General features: G+C 48.5%; 1 protein-coding gene across 1 annotated transcript in view; it reads right to left on the bottom strand.

Moving 5' to 3' along the window:
- Window positions 1-259: 259 nt before the first annotated feature.
- The window catches only part of lrrc52 (leucine rich repeat containing 52), a 15,334-nt gene continuing 1,480 nt past the window's right edge, over window positions 260-14,113 (bottom strand). Inside the window, exon 2 of the mRNA XM_068593088.1 lies at window positions 260-603. Coding sequence (XP_068449189.1) covers window positions 260-603 — 344 coding nt within the window. The remainder of the gene's footprint in view (window positions 604-14,113) is intronic.

Genomic DNA, 14,113 nt, shown 5'->3' with positions numbered 1-14,113 from the left:
CTGTCTGTCTCTCTTTCACACACACACACTCACACACACACACACACACACACACACACACACACACACACACACACGCTCACGCACGTTCTGTCCCATATGGTGAAGAGCATATCGTGATATCTAAATCTGGAACACAGAGCGACAGTCAGATCTCGGTTCGTTGCAGAGCCTTTGGTCTCAGAGTCCTCTCGTCCCTTCTGGCTCCTCCCCCTCCTCCTCTTCCTCCTCCTCCTCCTCCTCCTCTCACGTCAGTCTGTCACACCTGCATGCCAGGCTTGCTCAGGTCCCCGTTCCCCTGGTTCCCTCCTCCTCCTCCTCCCCCTCCTCCCCCGCCTCCCATCCCTCCCCTATCGTCCTCGTCGTCGCTGTCCAGCTCCTCGCTCTTCCTCTTGCTGTAGCGCTCGTACAGCACCATGAGCACGCCCATCACCCAGGCCGACACCGTGCCGGCCGAGAAGATGACGAAGCCGATGGCGATGAAGAAGAGGTAGTCCCAGTAGCCCAGGCCCTGGTGGCAGTCCGCCCGCAGCTGCATGCCGACCTCCGCCATCCGCTGGCCCGCCAGCTCTGGGGGACTGTGGCACACCGTCTGGCCCTCGTCTGGAGGGGAAGGAGAGGAGGAGGAAGAGGAGGGAGGGAACGAGGAGAGGAGGAGATTAATGAGGGAAGATAGAGCATGAAAAGAAAGCAGAGAATAATCAGTACATATGGTCGAAGATGAAGGGCAGAGTATCAGGAGAGAGGCGAGGGAGGAAAAAGGATGTAATTACTCCCGAGAAAAAGGTGTACAACACACACACACACACACACACACACACACACACACACACACACACACACTGCCGTTAACAATGCAGCGATAACCTTTGTGATAAATGATCCCGTGAGACATTATAGATTTCCTCTGGGTAATGTAGGTCTTTGGTGTCTAGGACATGGCAACATTATTATGCTGCACACACACGCACACGTAGACGCACACACACACACACACACACACACACACAGAAAGGTGACTAGACTGCAAAGCTCTTACACATCCACCCTCTCGTGCACAGCGCTACACACCAACGAATCACCGCGCAGCAGCAGCAGAGCGAGAGAGAGAGAGAGAGAGAGAGAGAGAGAGAGAGAGAGAGAGAGAGAGAGAGAGAGAGAGAGAGAGAGAGGGAGAGAGAGAGAGATTAGGATGTGAGTGTTTTCTTGACAAAACATCTGCCGTCCATAATGAGCCGTACGATAACGAGCCGGTGTGAGTTCAGACCGCACGACGAGGCGGGAAAAAAAACCATCTCATCCCGCGAAGAGGTCAAAGGTCAAAAGGAAATCGGGTGCAGGGTGCCGGAGAGCTCCCCGGGGCGGCGCCTCGTCGCATGTTTTCCGCTCCGCCGCGGCGAGCGCAGACAGCGACCTCACGTGTGTGTTAATTAGCGTGAAGGCAGAGGGTTAAAGAGGCGCGTCCTCCACACGTATCTCAGGAGATAAGAGCGCTGCTTTCTATCGCTTCATCGCTGGTTTCAGGATATTTCCCATGCTCCTTCGCTCCCGACCTCGCTGCACTTGCACCTCCTCGCCTTCCCCATTCAAAACAATGAAAAATGTCACACACAAATTAAATTTATAAACTATTTGTATGCAAACGCTCTCGAAGGAAGCATGAGAGGGGAGGGGGAGGCAGAGGACCGGATCCGGCTGCAGTTTCTGCCGGCTGATGTATTAACGCTGTTAATTAAAACGCACTCATCTACCAATTAGGCCAGAGGTCTGAACATGGGAATGAGCGATGTGGGGATGATGACGAGGGAGTCAGATATGATCTATCCTTCTGACTAATACTCGCCGGGGCTTTGTGAGCAGTCGAAACGAGGAAGAAAAAAGGCTGCAGCTAGAAGATGTGAAACGATGATGAAAACCTGAGGACTCGCAGCCCAGTTTGGACGCATATTTAACTGAAATTCAATTTTTATTCCCCTTAATATCCACCGTGAACCCCACGATAAACCCCCCGAGGGTGGATTAGTCTGTACGTCTGCGAGGGTTAAAGATACTCCATCGATCCAGCCGGCCTGACAAGGCCGCTACAAAATCTGTGGAGGAAAAAGTCTGCGAAACATCTGCAGGGGTTTGATAAGCTTCTCGATCGATACTGAACGATCGCCTCACCGCGGGGGGTTCTGTCTCACATTTTGAAGGAGACGAGCGTCACGGATGGAGAGCGGGGCTGCAGCGGATCAACCTTAAGACTCGGACTGACTGGACCAGACCTCCTGAGAGATGTGAAGACTCGAGGGGAGAGAGAAGCGACGAAGAGGAAACGAGAAGGAAATGAAACCGAAAGCGACAGAAGACTAAAGAATAAAGAGTCCGACTGGGAGAGCGAGTTGTGCTGAAGTTGTCAATGACCATGGACTGTATTTAAAGACACACACAACCTGACAAATCCCCAAAACGTCGCCCCCTGGTGGCTGACTGTCGTATATGTAAGAAACCCGGCTTCCTCCATGTTAGCACACCGGACATGACCCAAACATGTCAGTTTTTTGTCAGTAGTTTCTTATCACTACTGTTTGAGTGTTATATTTTCCAATAATCTGGGTTTTAATGAGTTCTTTGACGCCGTGTTTGATGTCATGATTGACAGCTGTGGATTCTCTCTCACTAACAAGCCCGGCTCGCGATTGGTTTTGCCCCAAATAACGAAAGAGTTGTGGTTAGGTTTAAAGTTAAGGTTCTGCATTGATCACAAACTGTTGAGTTCAGGTTTAAAGTTAAGGTTCTGCATTGATCACAAACTGTTGAGTTCAGGTTTAAAGTTAAGGTTCTGCATTGATCACAAACTGTTGAGTTCAGGTTTAAAGTTAAGGTTCTGCATTGACCTTGAACCATTGAGGTAAGGTTTAAAGTTAAACCTCAAACACTTGAGGTTGAATGTAAAATTAAGCTTCTGCAGTGACCTCAGAGGACGTGAGGACGCGTCGTCTTTCTATACATATACAGTTTTGGGACATGACGTGGTGTGAGAAGTTACAAAAGTTCAGGATTACGCTCACAGCGAGGAAATTGTGCGGCTGTTTATCTGCCTGCTCCTCTTGGTGATCAGCGTTTAGCGATCGCTGTTCCTCGGGTGGCAAACAGACAAAACGAGGTCGTGTTAGGCACTCAGCAGACTCGCTGTCTTAACCCGGTTTTCCCTTCAGTAGGAGGAAGGACATGCAGAGGCTTCCCCAAACTGTCACTTCCTATCCTCCCTCTCCTCGTCTCCTCTCACTATCGGCACACTTTCCTCAAGGGAACAAATCTCCACCAGAGAGAGAAGCTCGTGCACGTGAGTGCACACGGGGCCACTTTGGAAAACAACCACTGGTTTGGTTTGTCTGTCTTGTTTCTCTCTCTTCACACAATGCCCCTTTTTTTACTTACTGCCCTCTCCATCATTTAGGTTTCATTCATTTGGGTCACATTTTGATGTGTAAATACAAATACTGTTTAGGAATTCACTTATAGTAACTAAGTAGTCCGCTAACAAAGTTCCTTTTGGGTCTTGTAACACATTTTCTTGGCATGCTTTGCCTCGCCATAACCACACTGACATCCATCCGTGACCTTTAACCGCCCGGTGGATTGTCGGGCGGCGTCTTGATAATGTCCCGTCACAGATCCGTGTGACTCCCGTCTTATTATTTTATCTCTCTCTATTTATATTTCTCTCGCGCGAGGAGGCCCGTCAGTTCCATCCCTCCGTCGCTCTCTGTCACCATCTGTGACGGTTTGGGCTGATCGGCTCCGTCTCATTACTCTGCCAAGCTCGCCTCGGGACAGGTGTGAGTTTCTTTTTTTTCCTGTGTGTATACGTGTGTGTGTGTGTGTGTGCGCGTGTGTGTGTCTGTGTGTGTCGCAGTGAGGTCGCTGCCTCTTACAAACACGACATTCACAGCTGAACGCTGGAGCGGTGAGTTACAGACACAAAGCAACAGGAAACAGGCCCCTCGGGGCGTTTGTTTCGCTGCACCTTGCAACACTCCTAGACTTTGTCCACAGCTCGCGGCTGCGTGCGTCGACTGTCTGGTCTCCTCTCAAAGAGAAGCGGGAGGATGAAAGCCAGGACCAAGCTCGGAAAAACTAAACTTTCATCCACAATTTGGCACGCGCCGTTTAAGTCGGTGTAAAACCGGTCTCTCAAGCCAAAGATTGTAACTTCTCTTGTCTTTGTCGTCGTTGTTGGAGGCGTCAAAGAGGAGTAAATAAATAAAACAAATGTAGTTTAGAGATGTGTTCGAATACGACTGAGTAATAGTCAGGTGACATGGGTCAAAACGAACTCATTAACACAAGAGATGCTACCAGAAAGCTAACACAAGAGAGATGCTACCAGAAAGCTAACACAAGAGATGCTGACAGCGAGCTAACACAAGAGATGTTGACAGAAAGCTAACACAAGAGATGCTAACAGAAAGCTAACACAAGAGATGTTGACAGAAAGCTAACACAAGAGATGCTAACAGAAAGCTAACACAAGAGATGTTGACAGAAAGCTAACACAAGAGATGCTAACAGAAAGCTAACACAAGAGATGTTAACAGAAAGCTAACACAAGAGATGCTGACAGCAAGCTAACACAAGAGATGTTGACATTAAGCTAACACAAGAGATGTTAACAGAAAGCTAACACAAGAGATGCTAACAGAACGCTAACACAAGAGATGCGAAAAGCAAGCTAACACAAAAGATGTTAACATTAAGCTAACACAAGAGATGATGACAGAAAGCTAACACAAGAGATGCTAACAGCGAGCCAACACAAGAGATGCTAACAGACAGCTAACATAAGAGGAAGGTTAAATAGATTAAGTCCTCTTCTTTTCTTGACTTTATCTCAACATCTCCTCACAAAGACTCATGACTTCCTCCAGGAGACAGCTGCACGCTGCTGGTCATGTACCAGAGGGAGCGAGGCCGATAACTCATACAGGTAAAAAAAATTATCATGGTCTTTATGAGGAAAAACAAAAGCCGCCCTGCGCTTCACACTGTGAATCCATTTATTTTCATTCGCCAGAGAGCATTTTGCGGCCGCATTCGAGGCGAGAATTCACAAACGCCTCGTAAAAGCCCGAGACGAGAGGAAATAATTTGAGCGTCACCGAAGAACACAGGAAGAGGTGGCAGCCGGGATGATTCACTCTGCTCAGGCTCGCCTCGCCGTCTGTTTCCTCTGTCACTCAGGCTGGGAAACCACTCAGACATCGTTCTGGCAGAAGAAGTCCTTGACATTCTCCGTGTTTGCGCTCTTTTTATTCTCCCCCCCCACCGGCCCGTCGCTCCTCAGTACGGTGGCTTTTTGTGCGACGGCTTGCGAGGCTCGAGTTCAAAGATGCCGTTTGCCGAATGCACACAGTTCTCTAAATCTGTGAGAGCACGGACGTCTCAGTTGAGAGTTTGAACAGTGTCAACTTGCCTCGGCGCCACTTTCCATATGCATACAGAGAATCACAGCACTCATAAACTTCTTTCCAAGCGCAGCGAGACAAAATTGCCACCAAATTGGAAGAAGACGAGTTCCTCGGGAGCTAAAACTACAGCACATGTTCAGACGGGGTTCATACACATTTAGACCAGCGGGTTTCCATGACTTTAAACCAAATGTCCATGAGCAAACATTGTGTGAAATCAGTGTGTAAACAGTAAAAAGTGATCAAATGTAGTATTTAAACTAACAATGAGGATTCAAAGCATACAGTGAACCTTAAATGACACAAATGAATGAGAGGCAATAGTTTGATTAAAAGAATAAACATTTATATAGATGCCTGTATGTATGCTGCTTATAGTTTGAGGCTCTTTCTTTTTAACTCAGTGTAAATGAACGTCATGAACACATGAATATAAAACATTTACAGGACTTTTACTACACTTTTGGGATTTTTTTGTGTTGGAAATCCATGACTTTTCCATGTTTTCCATGTTTCCATGACCGTATGAACCCTGTCAGATAAGAGCGTGTGTGTGTCTGCGTGTGCATGCATCAGAGTAAGAAACTTGAACTTTAAACATAGAGATGAAGACGAGTGTGTCCTCTCTGTTCCTGCAGCAGCTTCGCCGTGTCGTCTGATTCCTTTGCAGCCGTGCAGAAGTCACACTTTTCTGCTTGCATGCTGCACTGCAGTTTCCATATTCCTGCACCTTAAACACGCACTGCCTAGAAAATGCTGCAGCGTGAGATGGATACGGGACGCCCCCCACACTCTGCCTCCCCTTTGCACTCCTACGATGAGATAGTCTGCTCCCAACATTAATCTTTGGCAGCACATGTTTTCTCTTCTTCAGTTCGATACTGTCTGACTGCGGTCGGGTCCCTGTTTGCTCCGACAGGACAGGATGTACAACACGCTCGTGGATGGATTGCTGTGCCGGCCTACTGGGCACGAACCCAGGGAACGAAAGACAAAACGAGGAACAAAAAAGAGATGCGGACCGACCTGGAAGAGACTCATAAAGACCACAGAGAGAAAAAACACAACGAGGGAGAGGACGACAAACAGACCAAAAGAAGTACGACTGAAAGAGATGCAAAACAGCTGCAAAGTGACACTAAAAGGACTAATGTTGAGGGAGAAACAACACACAGACACACTAAAGGTATGCAGAGACACAACACAACTACAGAGACTCCAAATGAAAAGAGATCAACACAACTGCAAAGAGAAGAGACAAAAAATAACTACAAAGAGACACAAAATAACTACAAAGAGACACAAAATCACGACAGAGAGGCACAAAACAGCTACAAACAGACACAAAATGACTACAAATAGACGCAAAATGACTCCAGAGACACAGAATGACCACAGAGAGACACAAAACAATGCAAAGAGACAAAAAATTACTACAAATAGACACACATTGACTACCAAGAGACACAACACAACTACAAAGAGACACAAAATAGCTGCAAAGAGACTCAAAGCGACTTCAAAGGGAGTTAAAACAAATATGAAGTGACACAAAACACACAAATAGACACAAAACAACTACCCAGACTTGCTAAATAACAACAAAAAGGGGCAAAACAACCAAAAAAACACAATAAAACAGCTACAAAGAGACACAAAAGGCCCAAAAAGAGACAGAAAACTGTCCCATAAGAAACGACTACAAAGAGACACAAAGCAACAACAGAAAGAGGCTACGCGACCGCGGTGGAGCAGGTGGGGCCCCGTGTCTGGTCCCTGAGGCGCCCCGCGGCCTCACGACCAGCGCGGGGGTCAACTATCCGTCCTCTCCGAGACGCATTGTGTTGCTGCCGTGTGCGTTATGGTAATATCGCCGCGGCCCCGCGGCACCGTGACACACCGCGGACCGGAGAGGACGGAAATAGCACCGAAGGAGGAGAAACAAGCAGCAATCAGAGGAATGCACACACAGACGCACACACAGACGCACACACAGACGCACACATAGACGTCACACACAAGCAGAGCTCTTTAAAGATACGTGCGTTGTTTTTTTTATCTGAAAGGAGAACGCACAACAGGCGCTACAGAGATCTTTAGGGGCGACGAACTCTTTCTCAAACTCTGTTTTCCCGCCCGACTCGACACACGAGCGGCGAGCGGCGGGGTCAACGGCGTCCGCAGACAAAGGAAACAAAGACAAAAACACACACAGTGTGTATCCCAGACACACTCGCGTGGCAGGATGTTCCCATCACGCACGTGCTGATGATCGGCGCTGCGAGGCAGAGCGCTCGGCCCCGCGAACTGCGAACGGAGCTATTTATAAGCGGATTAATTATGTCAACGCGTATGGTAATCAGCGCGGTGGTGGTCTCGGGCAGAGGGGGGAGGGGGGGGGGGGGGGGGCGATGGAGGCGGGAGCGCCGTGCACTCCCTGCACGCTGCTCTGCGCGTGACCTTGACCTTTGACCTCACTTTCTGTTGTATGATTATTTGTGAAGACGCAACGGGGCGGATTCGCGGCGTCCGACGTCACGACTGTTTTGGGCTTTTTGTTCTTGAGAACAAGGAGGCGCTCGACGCGGCGCGAGAAGTCCACGACGCCATAAACCAAACTCGACGACGCCCGAGAGGTAAAATAATAACCGGGGGACTCGTATATCTCATATTCATGGACGTGCTTTACTGCCTTCACACAGCCGCCGTTAAGAAATGAGTCCAACTTTAACAGGAAGCAGCGAGTCTCCAGCTTCATGGCCGGCTCTCTTTCCTCACACTTCCTGTCTCTCTCCACAGTCACTACCAAATAAAGGCCTAAAAAGTCGCCTTAAAAAAAGTGTTAAAAGTCTGGTAACTATCACTTCTGTGAATTAATTACTTCAACTGGTGCCATATAAAAACATTTTTTAAATAAACTCCTCCACTGTGCCGTCACTTTGCAGGAACTCGACCGTCTCCTTCACAGGATCACCGCAAAGTCTGAAACGTGAATTTTTTTCCGCAGATATGGACACGTATACGCCCGCGAGGTAAGACGTCAGACGTGTTAGGCCCCTCCCCCTCCCGGCCCGCAGCTCGGTTCACCTCTCTGCGTTTTGAACGCAGCACAGGGGTTCGGCTCGGACTAAGAATAGCCGACCTTTCCTCCGTCGCTTCCGCTCTGAACGACGCCTTCTGAGTCCTCTCCTCTCAGATACGGCATTAGTCAGATTACTGCCATCCTCCTTCCATCGTTTCTCCATTAGATCCCTTCTTCTTCCTCTGGCGGAGGATCAGTGGAGAAAGAGAGAGAGAGTGAAGGTCAGATAGCAACAGCTCTCTCTCTCTCTCTCTCTCTCTCTCTCTCTCTCTCTCTCTCTCTCCTCTTCTCTCTATCGCTCTTCTTATCAGTCCTCCTCTCTTTATCACCTCCCACTTTTCATTCCCACTCTAGCGCGCTTAACATTTATTCTCCATTCAGCCTTTATCACCCCATTTCCCTTCTTCTTCTTCTTCTTCTTCTTCTTCTTCTTCTTCTTCTTCTTCTTCTTCTTCTTCTTCTTCTTCTTCTTCTTCTGCATCCGCCAATTTCTCTCAGTTTTGCTCTGTCATCTTCACACTCTCCCCTTCACTTTTTCCAATTTTATTCTCTTGGCTCACATATTGGTTGGAGACACACACACACACACAAACATACACACATACACACACAACCACACACACCTGAGCAACGTCGCCTCTGTACCTTAGACGATCATCACAAACATACACACACACATCTGAGCAACATCGCCTACGTGCCTTAGGTGATCACAATACAAACACACACACATACACACACACACACGCACACACACGCACCCGCACTCTCTCTCACACACACACCTGAGCGTCGTCGCCTCCTCACCTAAGGTGATCACATCACAAACACACGCACACACACACACACACACACCTGAGCGCCTCAGGTGATCCCATCACAAACAAACACACACACATACATGCACACACATGCACCCGCGCTCACACACACACACACATGATGTTGATGTCTGTACATGTGGGACGCTACTTTGACCAAAAACTGTCCCCTTGGGGATTAATAAAGACATATCTATCTACACACACACACACCTGAGGGCCTCAGGTGATCCCATCACACACACACACACACACACACACACACACACACACGCGTCTTGGTTTCGGGCCTCAGAGCGCGAGCGGGCCGTCCGAATCCGATCCGCTTCCCCGAAACGCAGCTGGGTCGGAGGAGCCGTTCCAGCTGATGAATAATTCACGAGCACCTGTATTACGATGAATCGATGCTCCTCGTCATAATGAATGTTTTAAGGGATTGGAGTGACGGATCTGGGGCGCAGACGCTCCTTTGTACCGGATCCCCGTCTCCTCTCTCCGACGCTAAAGTCCGTCTTAATCCGTTTGCTCGTGTTTTTTTTTAATTTTTATAAATATTTTTTTGGGGTGGTGGATTTCCTTCTCCCTCCCGTCTTATCTCGTCTTCTTTGTCCTCTGTTCTTTCGCCACGCTTCCGTCCTCTGATCTCGTCGTCAAAGATTCACTTTCATGGCGGATGAGTCGAGTTAAATTAGCGTGAAGAAAAAAAAAAAAAAGGCGGGGTCGGGAGGGGGGGGGGGGGTCGTTTTCTTTTTTCCCGCCTGCTGAACCCGCCGCGGCTTCTCTTTCTCATTTTTTATGAATATTTAACTCTTGCCCCGTGCGTGGCCCTCCCGCCTTGGCGCTCTGCCTCGAGGGTTTGTGAGCTGTCCAGGCCGCCGTTGAGCAGCCAGAACCCCCCCCTCCTTTAGAAAGAAAGCCATAACGCCACCAACTGTGCCAGCCACTCACATCCCGTGTGTTTAGCAGCAGCGCTTGTTAAAAACGACCTCCAGCGAGTGCTGCGGGCCGCGCGACACCGAGCGGCAATTCAATTACAGCAGGGAGGAAAATGAACGGATACTTGGGAGAATTTATGATTTTGAATGTGTATCCCTAACTGTAAATCACCGGCACGATCGAGTCAAGGTCGAACGCGTCCCGATGCTAACCGCTAGCTAACGTACGAAGGAGCGCCGACGATGAGTAGCCGTCCACGCGTGAGAGTTCAAAGACACGCGCGTCCGAACAAACATTATAAAAGTTATTATAAAGTTATGGCACGTGCAAGTACAATGTTCTCTCTCTTTTAGATCTGTTTTTGGTCTCCACCGACTCCTGAAAAGGGGAATATTAGCCTCGTTAGCGGCTAAATGCTCCACCGCGCGCCGCGGCTAACGCTCCCTGTGTTTCAGTCCGCGATGAGGTTTTTTTCCTCTGATAGAAAACAGCGCCATGAACGCGGCGAGAGAACCAGTCCAACTGCAAGCGGACAGCGAGGATGGAGCGCTGCGTGTTCAGGTGATAACTGTCTTATTTTCACATTGTCACGCTGTTTTTCTTTGTCTTTTGACAGATTGCGATCATGAAAACAGGCGATTTTGTTCATTTTCAACAGGACTTTGTTCGCTTCGTTTATCGGATTGTCAAACTTCCCTCAAGAACGACACTTTTGGCTCAACAATTCTGCACTAAAGTGTAAATAGAACACACAGAGAACCGAATAGAAACTTGAGACTCAAGAGAAAAAGTCTAAATTACAAATATTCTGCCACGGAGGCGCCACGGAGGCGCCATGGAGGCGCCATCACACTCGTAATAGTCGTCAGTGTGCTAATATTTCACCGCGAGCGACAGGACTTCAGCGCTCGTTGACGTCGTTTATAGCACGAGGAACTTTTTCCACACACGACCGGTTAAAGCGTCGGCGTTCGTGGCGTCCGTTGAAAAACGACTCGCGGCCCGTTGCTCGTTTTGCTCCAAGAGTGAAAGTTGCTCATTTTGCTCGTAGGCAACGCAAGTTTATTTGTATAGCACATTTCAGCAACAAAGTGCTTCACATAAAACCATTAAAAGCAGATTAAAAACAGTTCAGAAAACATTAAAACAGTCAAGAAAAAATACAAACAATGTAGCGTGAAAGTTGCTCGTTTCGCTCGTAGCGTGAGCGTCAAGAACAAACTGTGCACGTTATCGGTGAAATAAATCAAGTGGGTTTGTTCGCGTTCCTTTAAATCCGTCTCAGGCTGGTGACCTTTAATTCGATTCAACGTCATTTGTCTCAATAAAAAACAAACATGTTATTGACCTCCTGCAGACGTGACGGAAGAAAACATACAGCCGGCGCACCGCGAGGCGGCGACCTCCACCGGCTCCGAGGGAACGCCCTGAAGGTCACGTTCAGAACAAAATGTCTTGGGCTTTGACGCCTTTTCTCTCTCCTCTCCTGAAGAGTTGATTCCACTCCGTCCATCTCGGCTTCGTCCCTTAAATGCAGCTGAAGAGCCGCGAGATGAGTCGGGCGACGTCGTCGGCCCCGTGACACACGCCCGACGAAGAGAAACTTTATTTAAACACTGTCGCGTAACAGAAGAAAAGCTGGAAAGCAAATAAACTGGAAGATATTCCAACAATGTGCTTATTAAAAAGCAATCACCGGCGATATTAAAGGGTCCTAAATGAGCTACAGTATGAAGATGGACTGCACACACACACACACACACACACACACACACACACTTGCATGCTCCTGATTTACATTCAAACTGAGAGGTAGCGACAACTGGAATCAGACTCACGGCCCTGCAGTCACATCGGAGGGCATTCATGACCACAGAAACACTCTATGCCCTCTCTCTCACACACACACACACACACACACGCACACACACACACGCACGCACACTATCACTCACTTGACCCCATTGCCTCTGTAAAACTGGTCGCTGTGGAGTTGTGTACGAGTGTCGCACGTCAATAAGTGATTTGTTGTGAGTTGTGTCGCTGCGTCCAAACTCCTCTGGACACATTTAACACTTTTATAGCGTATTGTGATCGTAAAAAACACAAAAAACAGCTGGAATTTTATAGTTACTGGCTGGTGAAGCGCCTCGAGCGTACGTTCTCTCTCCTGACCACCAGGGGGCGACTCCTGTGGTTGTATAGAAGTCTATATAAATGACTCTACTTCTCTCTTGATGTATTCCCTCGGTAAACATTGTAAACATGAGTTTATGTCTTCTTCAACACAGCGTGATGTTCATTTAGTACATTAAAGTCTATTTAGAGTCATTTAGAGGATGCTTTAGGGGCGGGGCTACAAGATGATTGACAGGGCGTCGTTCAGTGGGTGAGTTGTCCGTGTTTCTGTCGCTTTTTGTCGTAAAATAAATGTCGTACTCGGCGTTCGGTTGGACCCTCTCGTGTCACTTCTGGTTGCAGAACAAAAAAAACAACAAGATGGCCGAAACGTCGGAAAGATGTGAGCTTTAAAAACCGTACGGTTGACGTCACGATGACTACGCGTCCACTTCTTGTATGGAGAGCGGTTGTTAGCTGCTCAAACCAGGACACGGGAAACAACAACTCTGCTGCCGGCGTGTGTGTGTGTGTGTGTGTGTGTGTGTGTGTGTGTGTGTGTGTGTGTGTGTGTGTGTGATGTGTCACTTACAATTCAAAAGCACTTCTCTCAGAACGTTTTCCTTTTTTTATTTTTTGCACAAAATGTGTTTGTGTAAGTACACTGAGCTTCTGCTGGGATGAACAGCTGAGTGCGTACAGTCTGTGTGTGTGCGTGTGTGTACATGTGTGTGTGTGTGTGTCTTGAGCGTACTTCAGTGCGGTGTGAAAGTTAAGGAGGATAACAACTTTGGGGAGCTGCTGTCTTCAAGTGGCCTCTCTCGTCTCCTTACGGCGATCTCATTCCTGTTTCCCATAAGCCCCGGCCCTAGGGGCTCCTCTTACCTCCAGAACGCACACTGACTCACACACACTCGACTGGAGTGAGTCACTAGCACACACACACACGCACACACACACACGCACACACTGAACACGCTGTCCTTAACAGGAGCATAGGAGTCCAGCTTTTTTGAGCATCATCATTAACCATCTGAACTGAAGGGACCAAAGCGACAATGGGAGCGCCGTGTGTGTGTGTGTGTGTCTGTGTGTGTGTGTGTGTGTGTGTGTACCAGTGTGCAGATATAGGAGAGGCCAGCCATGAAGAGAAGAAGAACAAAGACAGGTACAAAGGGACAGGCTCCTCCTCTCAGCATCCTCTTGACCTTAAGGGCCCATGAGAGGCAGCGCAGTGGCACCGATGGGACGTCCAGCTTCAGGACCAGTTCACCTTCTTTTTCGGACTGGTCCCAGTTTTACCAGCAAAAATCGACCTTCTTTAGTTTAAAGAAGCGCACCGGCTGTTTTTCTAAGTGAGCGTATAACGCTGGTCTGCTGGTCCGTCGGGTTAAACTCTCATTGGGACGTGAATGGAGGTTTTCGCGTCGTGGAGGGAATGAAATCTCCGGATTTGCTCCGACTCTGAGGTCAAACCATTAGAGTCGGAGCGTGTGTGTGTGTGTGTGTGTGTGTGTGTGTGTGTGTGTGTGGCAGAGAGAGCGAGAGAGTCTGCATCTGTAGGAGTGCAACGTGGAAGTGTGGCCGTGCATACATATGCACAAACTAAAGTGGGAAGGGAGCTGCAGCCGCTCGACCAAGAGCCCAACATCACATCATCCCAAATGAGCTGCTGGGTCAGACGAACAAAGGGAACAGATGAC

This window comes from Clinocottus analis, unplaced genomic scaffold, assembly GCF_023055335.1.
Source record: "Clinocottus analis isolate CAN_PGR_092001 unplaced genomic scaffold, fCliAna1.0.p SCAF_28, whole genome shotgun sequence".
Taxonomy (NCBI): domain Eukaryota; kingdom Metazoa; phylum Chordata; class Actinopteri; order Perciformes; family Cottidae; genus Clinocottus; species Clinocottus analis.
Note: the sequence above shows the minus strand (reverse complement) of the source record. Positions and strands in the feature narration are given on the sequence as shown.